Source organism: Mus pahari, chromosome 10 (assembly GCF_900095145.1).
Source record: "Mus pahari chromosome 10, PAHARI_EIJ_v1.1, whole genome shotgun sequence".
Lineage (NCBI taxonomy): Eukaryota > Metazoa > Chordata > Mammalia > Rodentia > Muridae > Mus > Mus pahari.
The window spans coordinates 114,663,774-114,683,146 of NC_034599.1; the positions used below are offsets into that span (position 1 = coordinate 114,663,774).

The 19,373-nt window shown below is 51.4% G+C and overlaps 1 protein-coding gene across 1 annotated transcript in view; it reads right to left on the reverse strand.

Annotated features, from left to right (window-relative positions):
- The window catches only part of Ccdc13 (coiled-coil domain containing 13), a 40,578-nt gene extending 24,292 nt beyond the window's left edge, over nt 1–16,286 (reverse strand). Inside the window, exons 1-5 of the mRNA XM_021208060.2 lie at nt 16,229–16,286; nt 11,945–12,171; nt 8,967–9,115; nt 5,169–5,311; nt 2,662–2,751 (exon numbers count right to left, since the gene is read on the reverse strand). Of these exons, the coding sequence (XP_021063719.1) occupies nt 2,662–2,751; nt 5,169–5,311; nt 8,967–9,115; nt 11,945–12,165 (603 nt within the window). The 5' untranslated portion in view covers nt 12,166–12,171; nt 16,229–16,286. The remainder of the gene's footprint in view (nt 1–2,661; nt 2,752–5,168; nt 5,312–8,966; nt 9,116–11,944; nt 12,172–16,228) is intronic.
- Between the last annotated feature and the right edge of the window lie 3,087 nt (nt 16,287–19,373).

The window sequence follows — 19,373 nt, forward strand, 5'->3', positions numbered from 1 at the left end:
TGTGAAAGAGAGGTCCAACAGACCAAGTCCAGGAAGTTCATGGAACTTGGAACAGCCTACTGTAAAGCAGTGGTCATAGAAACTAGGCCTGGACATGGGGTTCAGAAGTCCTGGGTGCACCTAACACCACCGGCAGGATAAAAGTCAAAAAATCAATGTAAACGACGTTTGCAGAATGGAGAATTCTGTAAAATGCAAATAGATCTTTGAAAAACTACGCATTTTCTGAGTTCTGCCCGTGTGGCTGCCTGCTACTCTTTTCTGCTGCTAGGCACCTGTCTTCTCTCTGCTAATGTGTAGCTTTAAATCTACCCTGGACTCAGAAGCTACACCCTCTGCTGGTGCTCAGAGATTCCTGTCATGAGACTGAGAGCCCTAGTAGCCCTGTTTAGGGCACTGTAGGACCCATAAGCCCCCGTCACCCCTGTGCCACTGTGGCCCGGAGCCAGGCTCTGACGCTCTCTCCCAGCCTCAGCTCCTCATCTGCCCGCAGAAGCACTCGATGGGAGGAGAGCCAAGGGTACTGCCTAGGGCAGGCTCTGGGGCAGGGCAAGGGGCTTGGGTGAGTGGGTGACAAGGACTAATGCCGTATAGCATTCTGGAGAGGCCTAGCAGCTGGCCCACCCTCCATCCCAGCCACCACACGGGCTATGTGCCAGCCTGGCTCCCACTGCAGGCTGTTTCCTTTGAAGGACAACTACAGAGACCTGGGGACAGGCATTGTTGACTGCTCACAGCACAGCCTCCTGAAGCCTCTTGCCTTTCCTGCTTCAGAGGAGACTGGGGCCAGACCTCTAGAGTGCAGCTGCCCCTCAGGGTCCAGTGTAAAAGACAAGGTTTGGTCGTGTACTTGAGCAGAATATACCAGGGAAAGGACCTGGTCTGGCTAAGGTGAGAGCTGTAGCCTGGCACACTCTTCTATTAGAGACCCCTGCTCTTGTAGCTGGTTACAGAATGCATCTGAGACTCCTGTTCCAGTGACCCAAGAACCCCTCCCTGGGCGCCCCCTGGCACCTGATTTATGTTGGCTCATGTTCTTTTCCTGCCTGTGAGCTCTGGGCTCAAACCAAATGCTAAGCAGCTGACACCCAGGTGAGCCAACTGTGCAGAATGTTCCGGCTCCCCAGCCTCTATGCCTTGAAGGCACTGTTCCTCCTGGCAGGCCTTCACCACCTACTTTACCAGAGCGTAGTACAAGGATAGCTCCTACTCTAGCTTCTCAGATGCAGGGTGAGCTCCTGTTGCCAGCTCAGGCTAGCCCGTTTCTGAAGGTTCAGCACACCCTCCTGTACATGGCTAGTCCTTTTCCTCTTAGAACCCTCTATGGACCAAGGTTATGAATCCCCGTGTGGCAAGGCAGATAATCCTATCAGGCTAACAAGGGACCCAACAGTTTCTCACCCAGGGTAACTCAAGTCAAGGGATCTCACTGGTCTGGATAAATCAAGGACATCTTGGCAGTATTCCCCACAAGGAATGGCCATGAAGAACATTGCCCGCTAAGAGCACTGTGGCTGCCTCCCAAGCAAGAAGGCTCATTCCTGCATCCCAAGAGGCCATCACTGCATACCCGGGACTAAAATCCTCTTAAGGGCAGCATGCAGTGGCCTGGTCCTAAGGCCGCGGAGCAGGAGGGGCACTGAGCTGGGGTTTCCGGGGCTTGGACGCCTGTCACAGTTGAGAAAACCCTGGTGTGGCCGCTGGGACACTCTGCAGAATGGTGAGATTTAGCCTGACTTGGGCTCTATATCCCTGGAAACCCATCTATGGCTGCTTACCTTCCTCTCATAAAGCCATATTCACATTGCCGACATTCTGTGGTGTGCTCACTAGCTACAAAACAAGGTCTGAGGGTCAGATCTGTAAGGCTGCAGTGCTGCACGGGGGCACAACGCTCTCAGGAGACCAGGAGATGGCTCTATCATTACACTGCAAGTGTGAGGGTCTGAATTCAGTCTTAGTACCATGTAAACAGCTGGCATGATGCTAAGAGCTTGTAATGCCAATGCTGGGCAGGGACAGAAGATCCAGTCTACTACAGCTAAACAGCTCAACCAGCCAACCTGTACTAAGTGATGAGCTTGGGACCAAAGAGAGACCCTGTCTCAAAGGAGTGGATGGTGTTGCTGATGACCCATGAGATTGTCCTCTGGCTTCTCCATGTACGAATGTACAGGTGCACATCTCACGTGTATACACACACACACACACACACACACACACATTGAAGGGAAAAGAACAGAATTGCTCTGGGTAGCCAGGAGCAAGCCTGTCTGTCTGCAAGGTAAGGAGTAGTGGCTGTCACCCATGTCACCAAAGGAAACCGTTGCAGAGATGACCAGCCTGGGAACAGGCATTGAAGCAGACCATCCTTTCCTCCTGTCTGTTTCCAGGGCTTAGAGGCCATAGCTGTATAGTGCCCCCACCATGCAAAGTGGCTCAGATCTGGGCCTTCCCTGGCCTCTGCCAGGCATCCTGGGCACAAGGCATAGACCGGGTCTGTTGCTTGGGGACTGCTCTAAGGCCACAATGGCAGAGAAGAGCCCTTGGCTAGGGAATCGTGGCAGAGTATCTGAGAGCACACTGGGGAAGGGGAGGGGAGGGGAGGGGAGGCCCAGCTCATGGCTACCTCACAGACTCAGCATAAAGGAGAACACATACCGAAGCTCTGTCTCCCGTCTGGGTCTTCAGTGGCTTAGCCCCTGCATCAGTGGCCCCCTTGGCTGGTGGCTTGGCTGACGCCATCTGCAGCTGGAAAAGCAAATGCGGCACTAATACTTGGTTCTGCTCAGCAGCTGCACAGTCAGCTGACGCACTCAGTGCTGGGTGGGTGGGTGGGCCACCTGTCCTAGTGTCTGAGTGCTCGCTCACATGTGGAACACCCAGGAATGCTCCCTTCCGAGCTACTTGTGACAGGAAAGGCTTGCCTGGTAATCAGCCCTATTCCCTAGTTGCCTCGGAAGGGCAGCCCAAAGGTCTGCTAAGACCTTAATAAATAACCACAGTTCAGCCATTCTTTCTAGGGTGGTTTGAATGAAAATGGCCCCATAGACTCTCAGGGAATGGTACCATTGGGAGGTGCACTCTTGTGTGTCACTGGTGGTGAGCTCTGAGGTTTCTGAAGCTCAAGCCAGGCCTGATGTCACTCTCTTTCTTCCTGTTGTCTGTAAATCCAGTTGTAGAACTCAGAACTACCTCTACAGCACCATGCCTGCCTGCCTGCCGCCATGCTTCCTGCTATGACAATTGCCTTAGTTAGGCTTCTATTGCTGTAAAGAGACCCCATGACCATGGCGACTCTTTTTTTTTTTTTTTTTAAAGATTTATTTATTTATTTATTATATGTAAGTACACTGTAGCTGTCTTCAGACACTCCAGAAGAGGGCGTCAGATCTCATCACGGATGGTTGTGAGCCACCATGTGGTTGCTGGGATTTGAACTCTGGACCTTTGGAAGAGCCGTCGGGTGCTCTTACCTGCTGAGCATGGCGACTCTTATAAAGGAAAACATTTAATTGGGGCTGGCTATTGATTCACTTGGTAAATGTGTCTGCACCCGGTTGACACACACAGGCCCCTAGATTGGCGTTCCATTATTGTCTTGGCAAGAAACATGGTGACATGCAGACAGACAAGGTGCTGGAGAAGGAACTGAGAGTTCTACGGCTTGATTCGCAGGCAGCAGCAGGAGGCCATACCACACTGGGCATAGCTTGAGCATCTGTGACCTCAAAGCCCGCCTCCATGGCGACACACACTTCCTCCAACAAGGCCACACCTAACAACAGTGCCACTCTCTATGGCCAAGCACCCACCCACGTCTCTGGGGGACCATTCCTATTCAAATCACACAACGATAACAGAGCAAGCCTCAGAAGTGCAAGTCAGCCCCAATTAAAGTCCCCTCTACAGGACCTGCCGTGGTCATGACGTCTCTTCACAGCAGTAAAACTCAGCCCCAATTAAGTCCCCTCTACAGGACCTGCCGTCAGTAAAACTCAAATTAAGGCACTCCCAGCCCAGAAGGCAGAGAATAAAGGAACCACAGACTTTGGGTTACAGGTGAGACAGAGGGTGGCTACCACATGGGCACAGCCTTGTGACGGAGCCTGCTGTAGGCAGCCACCCTTCAGTGACTTTTCAATTGTTCTTCATACATGGTAGTCAATCTGATTTGGGGCATGGCCCCCCTCTCACATCCCTGACATCATCCTATTTAGGCTTTGGCCACACTGGCCTCCTGTGCTTTCTGCCCATTTGGCACTCTGGGCCTCCAGGCCCTTTGTGTGGGTGTTGCTCCCACAGTCTCTGGCTGGGTCTGCTGGGCAAGCCCCTTCAAGCAGCTCCTGCCACTGTTGCCTGCCACGATGTCGCTCCTTTTCCTTTGCCCTGGCTGTGCTGTGCCACACTCCCACATGGCTCCATCTCCCAGGAGTGGAACCACCCATGCCTACTCTATGCCCTCCAGCCAGTGGCTCAGAACATGAGCCAACTCTCCAGAAACACATCGCAGAATGAATAAACTCTTCCTTAGTGCCAGCTGTGAGGACCAGGGTGGATCATGCAGAGACTAGAGAATAGACTTTGGACTCAGAAAAGGTTGCAAAGGTTCCCTCCAGCCTGGGGAGCCATTCCAACTCTTCAGGAACCAGAACCACGGGGCTGTGCCCTGCTGGAGCCGACAGGTCTGTGGCTAGATGGGAGGAAGGGGACAGCAAAATGGGGGAGACAGAACTCCTCACAGCTCCTGGCTGTGGCTTCAGTTGAACAGGGGTTTCTGGGAGCAGGCTGAGCACATTTATCTAGGGCTTTCTACATGCTAGGCTCTGTTCTACACAGTTAAACACTACATCTCTCAGTTCCCAGGAGGCCTGGCAGCAGGGCCAACGCTGGCCACTTGATGGACTGGGAACCAAGACAGGTGTGGTGCATGGAACAGCTGCAGATCTCACAGTGAAACTCCGTGTTCATCGCCCTTAGCCAGACCATGCCAGGCTTCTTCTCAATAGCCAGTGTCCCTAGCTGCCTGACATACTTCCCCTCTCTGCATGTGGCAGAAACTGGGAATCTCACTCCAAACAATTGTGCCCTGTGACCTCTATAAGGACCCTCCAAATGTGGCCTCTCTCTGGAGTCCACTCCCCAGGAAGAGCAGCCCAGGCCCTTACTTCGTGTTCCAGCTCCTGGATGCGATTGGTCAGCTGCTTTATCCTGACCTTAGCGCTCTCTGACTCGGCCATCAGCCCCCGGTTCTTTTTGGACAGTTCAACAATTTTGGTGGCAACTAGATCTCCAGCCATCCCAGATGCCCCTAAAATGAAAGAAATCACAAGGTCCATTAACAACACAATCTGCACCTCAAATCTACACGGCTGTTCAGAGCATCAGCAGGTCCCAGGCAAACTATAAGATCGGAAGGCAGCTGGGTGCACTGCCTGTAATCCCAAATCAGGAGCTAGAGGCAGGGGGATTGTAAGTCCAAAGCCATTCTCAGCTACATACGCAGCTCAGCCTGGGCTACATAAGACCTGAAAAAATAATCAGATACCAGGATCTTAATTGCACAGAGAGTTAGCTATGAACCTTAGTGAGCAGGGCATAATCCCCTGACCTTTCTGCATCTGCCTGATACCAGCTTTGGCCAGTAGAGATAGTGCAGGTAGACACGGTCCAACTGGCTTCTTGCTTATGCCATCTCACAAGAATCTCTACCCAACGTCAGCTGGCTGGTTCCTAAAGAGGGACACATGGAACAAAGTTGCAGCACCCTAGCCAAATCCCAAAGAAGGTCCAGATGTGTGCTGTACGTGCACACACATACAATGCATATGTGTGCTGTATGTGTGTGCACACTGTGTGCTGTATGTGTGCACACATACTGATGCATGCTTTCTGTGTGCACACATTGTGTTATATGTGTATGTACATGCACATGCTGATGTGTGCTGTATGTGTGAGCACACTGTGTGCTGTATGTGTGCATACATGCACATAGGTTCAGGTGTGTAGGGAAATCAGAGTCAACCATGGGTGTTGCTCTTTAGGGTGCTGTCCACCCTTTTGGTTTTGAGACCCAGCCTCTCAGTGGCCTGGACCAGAAGCTAGACTGGCAGGCCAGGGAGCCCCAGCCCCACCCCACCTGCTTCCCCAGCACGGCGCTACAAGTGTCACCACTCCTGGCTTTTCAAAAACATGATACTTGGGATCAAACTCAGGTCTTTATGCTTGCAAGGCCAGGGTACTAGCTCCCTAGACCCAATGAATAAATTCTTAGTGCTCAATATGGCTGAGATCACTTGGTTGGAAGTTACACAGAGCTGTGGTGGCACATGACCAAGACAAACAGATTCATTGAGTAGAAGTGATTCGGTAGGAAAGGAAAGCATTTCCTGGAGAGCACATTCCCCAGCAGTGTCGACAGACAATAAAAAGAACCAAGTATGTACTATCTGGGAGGAACATGTGCTCGGAATGAAGAGGAGTGCCTGTGGTAGGTGACGACATTTTAGACAGGGATGGCCAGGGAGTGGCCTCTGAGAGAAGAGGAAGTGTGAGCAGTGGCTTAAGTTAATAAGAGGGAGGGGTCCAGCCAAGAGGCAGAGTGCTGGGAAGGGGCTCCCAACACAGGAGGCAGCCCCTGTGAAGCTGGGGCGGGCACGGGAGGTGCAGCAGGAGGAGGAGGAGGAGGGGTGGGCATGGGAGGAGGTGCAGCAGCAGCAGCAGCAGCAGCAGGAGGAGGAGGAGGAGGAGGAGGGCCCGCTGGGGCTTCCTGGTGAGCAGCAAGGGCTCTTAGCCTGGCCTCTCTGTGCTGCGCCCAGGATCACCAGGAGCTCTGTCAGGAGGGACCCAACTAGAAGTCACTTCCCTGCCAAATGGTGGTGGACACACACACCTTTAGTCCCAGCTCTCAGGAGGCAGAGGCAGGCAGATCTTTGAGTTGGAGGCCAACCTGGTCTACAGAGTGAGTTCAAGGACAGCCGGGGCTACACAAGAGAAACCCTGTCTGGATGAAGAAAATAAAAGTCACTTCTATCTAGGTCTCAGACCACAGAGAGAGACAAGCACACAGGGAAGTGCTCCATCAGGTAAAGAAACTCCATTTGAGCTGAGTTTCGGGGTTGGTTGTGGTGTGAACACCCTGCTCCATGTTGTCATGGAGCACACTCCTCAGATCAGTGCATGCAGAAGGACGTTTCTAGAAAGAAATCACTAACACTCATAGAGGAAATGCGAGTGGCCCAGAGACGGTCTCCCTGGGACTAATTTCCTCTTAGGACTCAAAAGCAACAAAAATACACAATTAGCCAGCAGAAGACTGTCCAAGGAAGCCCTGGGAGCGGGGAGAACCCAGTGACAACACCCTTTCCCTGCCTTCCCCGGTCCTTCCCAGGACAGCCTCCGTCCTGAAGCGGCAACCCTGGGAATAAACAGGTCAGCAGAGTAGGCGAGCAGACAGGCCAGCACCTGACAACAGCCTGTACAGCACACAGGGCAGCTAAGAGCAGAGCTCAGCGTCCACCCTGAGCTCTTCCAGATGGTATACTACACTTAAAAGCTGTGTGTGGTGCAAGTCTGCACTCTGCACACTAGGAAGTTAGACACAAAAGGATCAAGAATTCAGGCCTGATTTAGCTACACAGAAAACAGAGTATACCCTGCGCTACGTGAGAGCTTATCCGGAAAAATTAATAAACCCACAAAACTGTAATACATAAGCAGGGCACAACGGGTCCTAGATGGTGCTAAAGTTTCTGCAGCCCTCAGCAAGTGGAGAAGGAGTAACTAATTCTAACTGGAGGATATGCCGTGCTTACTGTAAATTAAGCAAAAGATGGAGCTGTGCCTGGTGGTGAGCTGGGAGTCCAGCACCGAGGAAGCTGAGGAAGGATCCCAAGTTCTAGAACAGCCTGAGCGACAGAAGTGAGGGAAGAGAAGGGGAGGGGGAAAACGAAGGGAGGGAGGGGAGGGGGACAGGGAAAAACCTCAGAAAACAAGGACCAGCCAGACCAAGGGCTGAATGATGATTTCAGCATGGGGAGCAGAGCTAAGCAGTCCCAGGAAAAGCACACACAGCTGTGTGCACATGTGTGTGTACATATGTGTGCACATGTGTTGGCAGATGGAAGAGGCAGAGCAACAGTACAGGCTGGGGAGGAGGAACCACCCCAAGCCCTGCCCACCCACCTTTCCTGTTGGTGGGGATGGATCCCTGCTCTCCCTGGAGCCCTGGCTTAACCAACACACCCCAGCCCCGAACCATGCCCCTGAACAGCAGGAAGCAAAGCTGAGTGTCTATCTCCACAACCCAAAGCCTTGCCTTCCTGTATTTTCTGTTTTAGATAGGAAAAGCCAAAGAACAGAAGGAAGAGGTGCATCCAGCTACTGAGGGCCTTTGGGATGCTGAAGTCCTCCTGATGGGAGGAGTCTCCTGTTTAGGGAGAAGGGAGGGAGGGGCTCTGGAAAGAGCAGGGCAGTCCCACTGCTCCCCCTGGTGGATGGCTCTGGCTCTCTGCTTATACTCACCTGGAAGGTATGCTGTGGTCAACAGGAGCACTGTGCCATCAGAGGCATAGTCCCCACCAACTTACATGCTGGGTCAGAGGCATCACTGCAGAGCCTGTGCCTAGCCCACACCCACAGGGCCGAGACCCACAGAATCAGAGTCCTTCTCACACCTCTGGTGCCAAGTTCTCCAACACAGTTAAAGTGCAGCCCAGACCTACAGGGCCAGGGCCAGCACAGCAGCTGCTGAGGGTGGCATCTGTCGAGGGTGTTTAGGTTGTAGAAACCTTCCATAGAGGAGCCGGCATTCCTTCTGCAGCACACAGCAGATGTGTGTAGCATCTAAGCCAAGTACCAAGGAGAGAAAGACCTCATCGACTACTGTGAGCACACCTGACCTGGCACTGTTCTCTTACAGGACAACTGGGCCCACCCGCCTGGACTCCAAGCCATGCTGGAGTTACCTGTGAAGGCAAATCTGTCCTCTTCTATTTTCTTCCTGAGGTGTTTGATCTCAAAGTCCCTCTCCTTCAGCAGCTTATACAGTCGCCCATTCTCATCAACTGTCTCCCGGAGTTCACTACGAAGCTGCTGGATTTCATCTTCCAACACCCTGCAAGGGAAAGGTGGACCAACTGCTCCTCACAGGCAACAGTGCCCAGGCCTCTGCAACTGGCTTACACCTGTAGTATCAGGGTTGGCCACTAGGGGGCACTAAGAAGATGTCTGTACAAAATAAGACCAAAACTATGAGAGAGGAGATTTAAACATACTGTTGTCAGAGCTGAGCGATTAAGTGTGGATGTGCTAAGTAAGAAGACTCGGGTAGCGTTGCTTATTTCTTTATATAAAAACCCTCGTGTGTGTGTGTGTGTGTGTGTGTGTGTGTCCATGTGTACGAGTGTGTTTGTGTGTGTGCAGATGTGCATGAATGCAGACATGCACATGTGCATGCGTGTGGAGCTGAGAGAACACCTGTGGAGGTTATGATCAGGCATGCCATCTACTTTCTTTGACACAGGGTGTCTCACTAGCCTAGAAGCCAAGTTCACCTAAAACCTGGACACCAGCCTCAATTTTTAATTAAGACTTAGAATTTCTATATGCCCTTGTAGGATGTCTATGTATGTGCATGTGTGTGCATGTGTGTATGGATGTATGTGCATGTGAGCCTGTTCATGTGTGAAAACACCAATTATGTTAGACTGTCTTGTCAGATAGCCAACGATCTGCTGTCCCTGTCTTTACAAAGGCATGTGACCATGCCCAGAGCGATGGGAAGGGCAGATGACGCAGCCCAGATCAGGCCCTGGAAACAGCTAAGCAGGCACTTTATGAAGGACAGCGATTGTAGGTGAGGACCATGGTGAGCTCTGCTGTGCCTGACATTACTCCACCAAAGGCCCAAGTGGCTGCCAGCTCCACTGTCTGTGGTTTGGGGTCAGGCTCACTATAGATAGTTCTGGATCAAGCTGAGGTTAATATTGAAGAGCCATACGACTTTTTAATTATTGAGAAAGCTCTTTTTTTCCCAATTGGCATTTTACAATAGGTCATTTGGAAAACCAAGAAACAATAAAAAATTGAGTTTGAATCCAGCAAAAATATTCTGGGCAAGATCAAAAGCAAAGAGACAACTCATCGATGGCTGTGGTCTCTGGGACAAGGCTATCATGAGGTGCTGTGTCAGCCTACAGTCTGCGTGCTCCTGTGACACTGTCTGTAGGACCCTGAAAGGCCGCCTGGCTCCTGGTCAAGCGCAGGCTGGAAACCCCTGTGACCCTGAGGGACTGGCAGGCATTTGCCACGCTCTGGAACACCAGGCTCCTGACACGAGGCTGCAGCCCTCCATAGATCTGTGGATCAGTCACGTAAGGGCAATGCCCCAGGCCCCTCCACAGGTAGAAGATGTGAGTGACTTGTGGTCACACAGCCTCAAGACAGATCTCCATTTTAATGAGGTACCTAAAGGCCTGGAGGCTTAACCAATAAACACCCCTTCCCAGACACTCCTCCCTGCAAAATGTATTTAACCTCAGGCCCACCCTGAGAACTGGGGTAATGTTTTCACTCATCCACTTTCTGTCATGACAACAAATGTCTTAAAACCACAGACTGCCTCTTTTCATCAGGAGCCACTGTGGGGAGCAATGGAACAGGCCTTCACCTAAACAGCTGGCCGTCTAGTCTCCCGCAGGAGGCCTCTCAGTGCTCCCAGTCACGGCCTCCACCAAGTCCAAGCCAAACCACCTGCCAAACAGACCAAGGACTCTCTTCCCCGTGGGACCCAGCCGGAGCTCTCCCCCATTTTCCCTCATCCCTGGGCTAGATTCAGCCCGAAGGTCCCCACTCTGTTCTCAGCTCTTCTGTGGCTTCCAGTGGTGCCTGGGTGCCCAAGAGCCTGAGAACCAGATGGCCCAGGTCTCCCTGCAGTCCTGGGGACCCCCAAGCCAGCTCCAGCTGTCCCTGGAACCTCAGACTATACCCCCTAACCCCAGAGCTGTGTCCCGCAGCGTCCCATAGCTCAGCACCCACCCAGAACCCGTGTGGGATAAGCACAGTCAAAATTTTCCACATCCCACCTTCCCGAGCAGCTCGAGCCCTGTGGTAGAGTGGACTCGGGCCCCTATAACCCTACAACTGTCAGGTCCAGAGCACTGAGAACACTCTGGATATCTTCAAATCTTCACACTAACGACTAAAGAAAAATAGTAAGAAATCTGCAGAGCTTCAGAACAGGGTGACATTTACGTGCTAATATCTCTCAGGGCGTGTGTGGGAGGGGGCAGTGCTGGCAGAGGTGAAAGCCCAGAAAAGAACCAAAAGGATCTACAAACTACCAAGTCCATCCCAGTCCTTAGAGACACAGGTCTGGGCAAAGTGAGAGAGAGTCCGGACTAACCATGGCTTGATGAGCTTACAGTCTCTCTGTCTGGCTTTAAATACACTGCCTAGCAGCGCTCACCCAGAAAGCACAGCTCTGTCAGCTACAAGAGGCCTCAGACATCTGTGTCAAACTTACTCTGAACTTCCAAACACCTTCCCAGGTGAACCAGCTGTCTACACCTGCTCTCTCCACCTGCCTGCACTGGGTCTACTGCACTCCTGCTCCACTGCACCCCTGCCCTCTCCACCTGCCTGAACTGTGTCCATTGCATCCCTACCCTCTCCACTGCAGCCCTGCCCCTCTCCACTGCAGCCCTGCCCCTCTCCATTGCACCTCTGCCTTCTCCACCTGCATTCACTGTGTCCACTGCACCCTTGCCCTCTCCACTGCACCTCTGCCTTCTCCACCTGCATTCACTGTGTCCACTGCACCCTTGACCTCTCCACTGCACCCCTGCCCTCCCCACCTGCCTGCACTGTGTCTACTGCACCCCTGCCCTCTCCATTGCACCCCTGCCCTCCCCACCTGCCTGCAGTGCAGCCGAAGGGTCCTTACCTCTTCTCAAATATGCTTTTTAGGTTCTGCTCCTCTGTGTCGAGGAGGCTGAGGCTGTCTGGGATCACCATGAGCTCTTCCTGGTTGTCAGCTTTGCTTTGACAGCTCAGCTCTTTCTCCCTCTTTTTCTCCATCTGCTTCTGTAACCGTCGGTGCTGTAGCTCCTGCATGGCCTTGAACTGGAGTCGCAGAGTGTCTGACGAGCTTTCATCAGCCGCCATCTTGCCCTGAGAACAGAGAATCTAGAGCTGACTGTACGACTAGCACGTGTCCCGATGTTGGCCAGCTGAGGCCGAGGTTCTCTACTGAGCCATCAGTGAGTCTAAGAAGACACTCACACTCGGACACCCTCACCTAAAGCGGGCAGAGCAGACTCCCTGACTGCAGGTGGCAGCAGGAGACTCACTGCTCTGACTACCTGCCTAGCCCTTCTGTCAGCAGCTTTCAATTCTGGCTGCACATTAGCATCTCCCAGGAGCCGTCAAGGCTGAGGATGTCTGAGCTCATCTCCAGACCAGCTAGATCCCAGTCTCTGGACATAGGCTCCAGCCATCATTTCTCCTTCACAGTTGGGGGCTAGAGCTGGGTGAGTGGCACATACGAACAGTCCCAGACTTTGGATCTCAACAAAAGAACGAGGCATTAAAGGCCAGCCTGGGCTACAGAGCACTGTGTCTCAAAAACCAAAAATAAGTAAATACAGTTTATTTGAGGTAAAATTTACACACATTAAAACACATACATCATGAACTGACAGCTCAGCAAATCTTTCTACCATACTTTGAGGTGACTCATTCACCCAGAAGACAAGCCCCAAAGTACTGGGTTTAGACCTAAAGCCCTCTGGAATCAACTGCTTCTGACATATGCCTCCTTGTCCATCTGTCCTTCCTTCCCACAGGCAAGGAAAGAGCTTATGATGATGTAAGGAAAGCGTCATTTCCCCTGAGACACAGCACACCAGCCAAGCCACCTGTCTATTGTCCCTCGGAGATCTCACACTCAGTATCTAAGGAGGAGCTTGAGACAAGGGGCCGTCTGTTCCAGCCTCCTCTCAGTTCCCATCAAAATCTGGGAGGTCATTCCTGTACCGAGGACCACTCATGCCTGCCGAGTCTCTGCTCCTGCCCCCCTCTGCCCTGGACGCTTGCCTATCAGGAGTCAGAAACATGTGGCACGCTGAACAATCCACCTGGTTCTTTCTCCTGTTTCACTGGCCTATTGTCACTCATGTAGGGGTCCAGGACATGTTTAGCATGTCCTGCACAATCATATCCTGGCCCACACATCAATCCCTGTACAGCTTCTTCAGTCCATCCTACAGCCACTTTCTGACAGCATGACCTCTCAGCTAGACCATCACTATCACAAAAGGCATTGCCATCACGCTAACGCTCCACCGTGGCCCTCGCTCTCATGCTCCACTGCCAGTCTCCACCCTATGCTGCTTCTGTTCTCTCTTTTGCCTTTTACACCATTTCACATGACTAGAGTCACACACTGGGTAGGTTGTTGTGATTGGATCTGTTTCTCTCTCTCTCTCTCTCTCTCTCTCTCTCTCTCTCTCTCTCTCTTTCCTCCGTGCCACTTTTCATAAGTTCGACCCCACTGCTGCATGAATCAGGCCCTTGCTTTTCACAGTTGAGTAGCATTTTAGTGTCTAGAAGCCACTCTGGGCCACTTGGACACCCCAGAATCAAAATGCTAGGAACAGGCACACTGAGAAGATAATCATGTGAGCATGCTTTCATTTCTCTTCATAAATACATGAAGTGAAAATTCTGGTTCTGTGGGAAAATCTTGTTTAACTTTCTAAGAAACTGCTATGCATGTGCACATGCACACACAGAGACACACACATATTCACACATGTATGCAGGCATACTCTCTGTCTTTCACCATGTAATGCCTTGAACCACCTCAGACTGACAACAAGACCATTGCCACATGTAGCCCCTCAACCTTGGACTTCCGGCTTTGTGAGCCAAAATGGATCTCAATCACACTCTCACATGCCCCTCCCCTTTAAGCTAAACATAAAAAGCAACGGGTGTCACTATGGATCTGCTCAGTTTGTTCCTGTGACCTCTGACCTACCCCTTTCCCTCTCCCAACAGTCCCTTCTTCTGCTTCATGTCGGATGTCTCCCTCTTTCTCTGTCTTGAGATTTCTTCCCAGGCTCATGATCACCTCTAGTGTCATGGCTGCACAGTCTAGAACCATGGATGTGAGAAAAGGCGATGTCCATCTTCCTGAGCTCAGCTTGTGGGCTAACACAGTGATTCCCAGCCCTGTCCTGTCTCCTGAACCGCCCGCCACGCATCTTTCCTCTAGCCGTGCTGTGTGAGTGTAAATCCTCTTTATCCCCCTTCCGTGGATGACATCTGCGCTGCTTCTGTTAGTGGGAATGGCACCTCCTCCGTAATTGAGGACGGGCAGATTTCTCCATGGCAGGGCTTCGGGAGTCTCCTTTGCTAAACCTCTGTTCTTTATACCCCACTCAGTGTTACAGAAACCAGAGAAATGAACACTCATCATCCAATAACCATACATTTTAATTTTTATAATCGTCCTTGAGTCTGTCTCCATATTGCCCCCGTCAGTATACTCCCAGGCTCACAAACACCTCAGGACGCCCCTGAGCTCCTGACAAGCACTGCCCCTGTCCCCACCGTGTATGAGTTACCTTTCCCATTGCTGTGGGCAAATGTGTGACCAAAGCAACTCAAGGTGGCTTAGTTGGCTCACAGTCTTGGAGGATACAGCCCACCATGTCGGGGAAGGACGGCACCCACAGGTGGACGGCCGCAGAGGGTCCTCCGTCGGGAAGCGCAGAGAGATGAAGGCTCCACTCCTGTTTTCAATCTGGGACTCTGTGGGATGGTGGGTCTCCCTTTCTCAGCTAAACCTCTCTGGAAACACACTCATGCACGCGTGCGCACGCACAGAGGGGTGTTTCCTGGATGGCTCTAAATCCAGACAACTTGCTAGTGAGTATGAACTGTCCCATCCCTTGCTTGTACTCACTGAACACCATCTCCCTGCCCACGCCGTCCGCCTTTGCACCTGACCTGTAGCACACGTTACATAGGAACTGCGCTTTCTCCCACTAGTACGTAAACTACCAGAGGACACACACTTTAACTTTATTTTTAGCTGTTTGAGACAGGGTCCTGCAAGGGCTGGCTGGATGACCCGACACTTGCTGTGTAGACCAGGCTTGCCTCAAACTCCTGGCAATGCTCCTGCGTTGGTCTTTCAAATGCTGGGTATGTGCCACCACACCTACCAGGACCATATTTTCATCCACTTTGTTCATGGCCATGCTACGGGACACAGTAGGTGCTTAATGAATATTTATAGAAAAACGTGGAAGAATTTGGCCCTTCTTTTAGACAACAATACTTTGTAACCATCAAACTACCTTAACCACAAGTAGTTGTTACAGATACTTAGATAACCACAGACAACCCTAATTGCTTACAACCTTTGTTTTCTCTTTAAGAAAAGATCTTGGTATGTAGTCCAGTCCTGCTTCAAATGTGAGTATGATTACCAATTTGGGACCAGCATGGGTCTTCTAGTGAGTTTTAAGGCCATCCCAAGCTACAGAGTGAAACGCTACTCAAAAGACCAAGGAAGGGAAAAGCTGTGCGCAGGATGGAGGACAGGGCTTTGAGCACCCATCACTTCCCACCAGCCTGCCACTTTCTAGCTCACCCATGCAGCCCACCCCACCTCCCCATCCCAGGCCCCTTATGTTTTTAAAAGCCAGAATGAGGGTCAAGTCAGGGCAGCAGCATCTAAGCCGAGGATGGAGTGTGTGGGGGGGGAGGGGGAGGCCTGACACCACGTGCTGAATAGTGGCTGCAGAAGACCTGCTTTCTAGTCATGCCCACGCTGGTCGCTGGTCGCTGGGTCGGTCCTCTGCCTCACGAGCCCTCCTCGCGGGGGGGCTCAGGGAGGGGCGGGAACAGCCCGGCCCCAAGGAGAGGCCACTCGCGGGGTCTATGGTTTGATTTCTCACTCTTGGCTTCTCGCTGCTCAGCCCCCAGTTCGGTTCCCCACTCTCGGCTCCACTCTAGGCTTCCGATTCGGTTTCTCACTCTCGGTCACGGTTCCGTTCCCCATTTGGCCCCCTCGTTCGTTTTCCGCTCTGCCACTCGCTCGGTCCTCGCTCAGCTCCCGGTTCAGTTCCCCCGCTCGGCCCCCAGTTCTTTTTCCTGCTTCGCCCCGGTTCGATCCTCGCTTGGCTCCCGCCCTACTCAGCCTTCCTCCACTTACCGCGGCTGCGCTTCGGGGTCAGTCTTAAGGGCCGCGGGCACTTCCTCCGCCCTTCCCGACGCCGGCATGTGCTGCCTTGGCAACCGTCACCAGGGAAACCAGCACCGTCGCGCGCGTCTAAGGGGGCCGAGAGAGCCTCTAAAGGTCTGAGCTGACCGTGCTGGGGGGGGGGGGGGAAGACCTACAGAACTGCACACACCAGCTGGACGTGAGAAGGCAGAGCGCCCACGAAGCCTCCACTCTTCCGGAGTATATTTTATTTAAGGTTTTGGGGGATTTGTTTGTTTGTTTGTTTTTGTTTTTAAAGGTAGGGTCTCATACATCCCAGACTGGCCTCGAACTCGCTCTGTAGCCAAAGATGACTTTGAACTTGCCATCCTCCTGTCCTTATTGAATGCTGGATGACACAGGCTGCACCACGGTGCGCAACCGACCTCCAGCGTCTTTGAAAAAGTAGGATGCATATCCTACTGGCCTCTAGGGGTTTTGGAAAGTGGACAGTTTTTATGAAATGTAACATAGTTAACTATAGTATCTTTGGAAATACAAAACAAGGCAGAGAGAATGTTGGGTTATGATTGTGATTGGAGTAGGCCAAAATTAATAATGCTAAAAACAAAAACAAAACGAAACACTTCCCCCTTTTCAAACAGCGCACAAAACTAAAAGAGGAATGTTGAAAGCATTTATGGGTCACACCACAGGATGATGACAGACACATCCCTGGGCAGTCAGTCTAGTCCAATCCAGGAGCTGATTCAAGTTCACCCCAAAACCTTTTTTCAAAAACTAAAGAGGGAGAGCAGTTGAGGACAAATACTGAGGACAGCCTCTGTCTTTCCCATGCACAAGAGCACTGACACAAACATGTGCACACACCCATACTAAGAAAACCTATACGTGAAACAACACACAGGCGATTATATCAGTATGGTAGGATTTTAGGGCTTCTTCTGTATGTATGTATGTATGTATGTATGTATTTGCATTTTAGAAGATTTTAAAAAACTAATGTGTGTGTGTGAGTTTTAAAGAAAATACTTAAAAAAAAAAAATACACCTCCCAGTTTGACATTGCTGTGTTTCAGGGCCTTGAAGGGAGGCAAACACATAGGAAAGCTGAGCTGAGGGAGGCCAGATGCTCTCACTAGCCTTTACAATGTGAAAGTCTTCAGCTACGTTAAACCTGTTTTTCTGCTTCCCATCCACTTAATGAGTAGCACACATTACCTGTGAAGGTACAGGGCTGGATACCCACAGCACTTCATCCACCTGTCCAGCCCCTTGCAGTGCAGTGCAGTGTGTCCAGGTGCGCAGCATCTCATTCATAAAGCTTCTCTCTCTCTCTCTGTGTGTGCCTATGTGTGTGCGTGTGTGTGTGCACATGTGTAAGTGCCCATGGAGGCCAAAAGAAGGCATTGGGTCCCCTCGGGTTGGAGTCTGTTTGATCCAGGAAGTAGCACTATTAAAGGGTGTGGCCCTGTTGGAGAGGTGTGTCACAGTGGGCTTTAAGACCCTCATCTGCCTGGAAGTCAGTATTCTGCTAGCAGCCTTCAGATGAAGATGTAGAACTCTCAGCTCCTCCTGTACCATTCCTGCCTGGATGCTGCCATGCTCCTGCCTTGATGATAATGGACTGAACCTCTGAATCTGTAAGCCAGCCCCCATTAAATGCTCTTATGAGAGTTGCCTTGGTTGTGATGTCTGTTCACAGCAGTAAAACCCTAAGACAGAGTTGCAGGTGGTTGTGAACCTCCTGATATGGGTCCTCTAGAAGAGGAGGAATTCTTAATTGCTGAGCCATGTTTCCAGCTGGGCAACTCCTTTAGCATAGTTTGGTAAATTTAAACTCTGAAGGGAACCAATCCTTTTCCATCTAGCTTCCCACCACGCCCACTTTCCCTGGGTCCTTGCTCCCTCTCATGCTCTCTCCTCCCGATGCTCCAGATGTGCTGATGTGACCATCCAGATGTGCTGATGTGACCAGAAAGCACAACCAACAGGCCTTTCTTTTCTTATGGTCTTCATTGGCCTATGGGTTGGGTCGAGGCTGAGAACGGAAAATCTGCATGACTGCCAAGAGGCAGAGCAGATTCAGTAGATAGCGCTGTAAAGCAGCGGGGTCTTCTCCACAGTGCGAATGTGCCATTCACCCATTTCCTAACCATGGGCAGCTGGGTGCTGTGGGGAGAATAGGAGCCAGATGTGCTGATAAGGTCCTGGGAAAGTGCTGCTCCTAGAAGCAAGCCAGGCTTCCCTTAGGATGAGAGCACACCGCATCAGAGGATATAGAATCTCAGCTGGCCTCCTAGGGTATGTATTAGAAAGCTTCAGGCATGGATGCACTGCAATCCCAGCACTTTGGAAGCACAGGTAGGAGGATCACAAATTCAAGTCCAGTCTGGGCTCTACAATGAGTTCCAAGCCAACCTGAGCTACACAGGGAGAGCCTGTCCTAAGAGACTAAGGATTGAAGAAGTAGCTCTGCAGTACAGTGCTTGCCTAGTTTGTATGGGGCCCTGGTTCTATCCCCAGCACCACACAGTGTGTGTGTGTGTGTGTGTGTGTGTGCCACAGGATGGCTTTCCTGATGTTTTATAGGAGTGTTTGCTTGCATGTGTGCCTGTGCACCCTGTTTATGTCATATGCCTGTAAAGGCCAGAGAGAGCCTCAGATCCCCAGGAAGCTGAGTCACAGGCAGTTGTAAGCTGCCACGTGGCTGCCAGAAATGGCATCCAGACCCTCTGTGAGAGCAGCAAGTGCTCTTCACCACGGAGTGGTCTTCCCGGCTACTAAGGGTTGCTTTCAATCAGGATACTCAGTAGCCCATGCTCACAAATCTAGGGATGTTTTTCTCTAGTTTCTATTCTTTTTAAACCTTCCAACTGTCCCCGCTGAGGCTCTTCTGCCGCTCTTTGTTCATTTTTCAGTTTGAAGAATTTGTATAGTTTATAAACCTGATCCTCTATCATACAGGAAGACAAGAGAATTGGGATTCATGTCTTCATTTTTGTTATCCCAGCTCCCACATCCTGTTTCTCTGGCCGGAACTACTTGTAGAACACTGCTAATTTTTTGTTTGTTTTTAAGACAGGGTTTCTCCACATAGCTCTGACTGTTCTGGAACTCTCTGTAGACCAGGCTG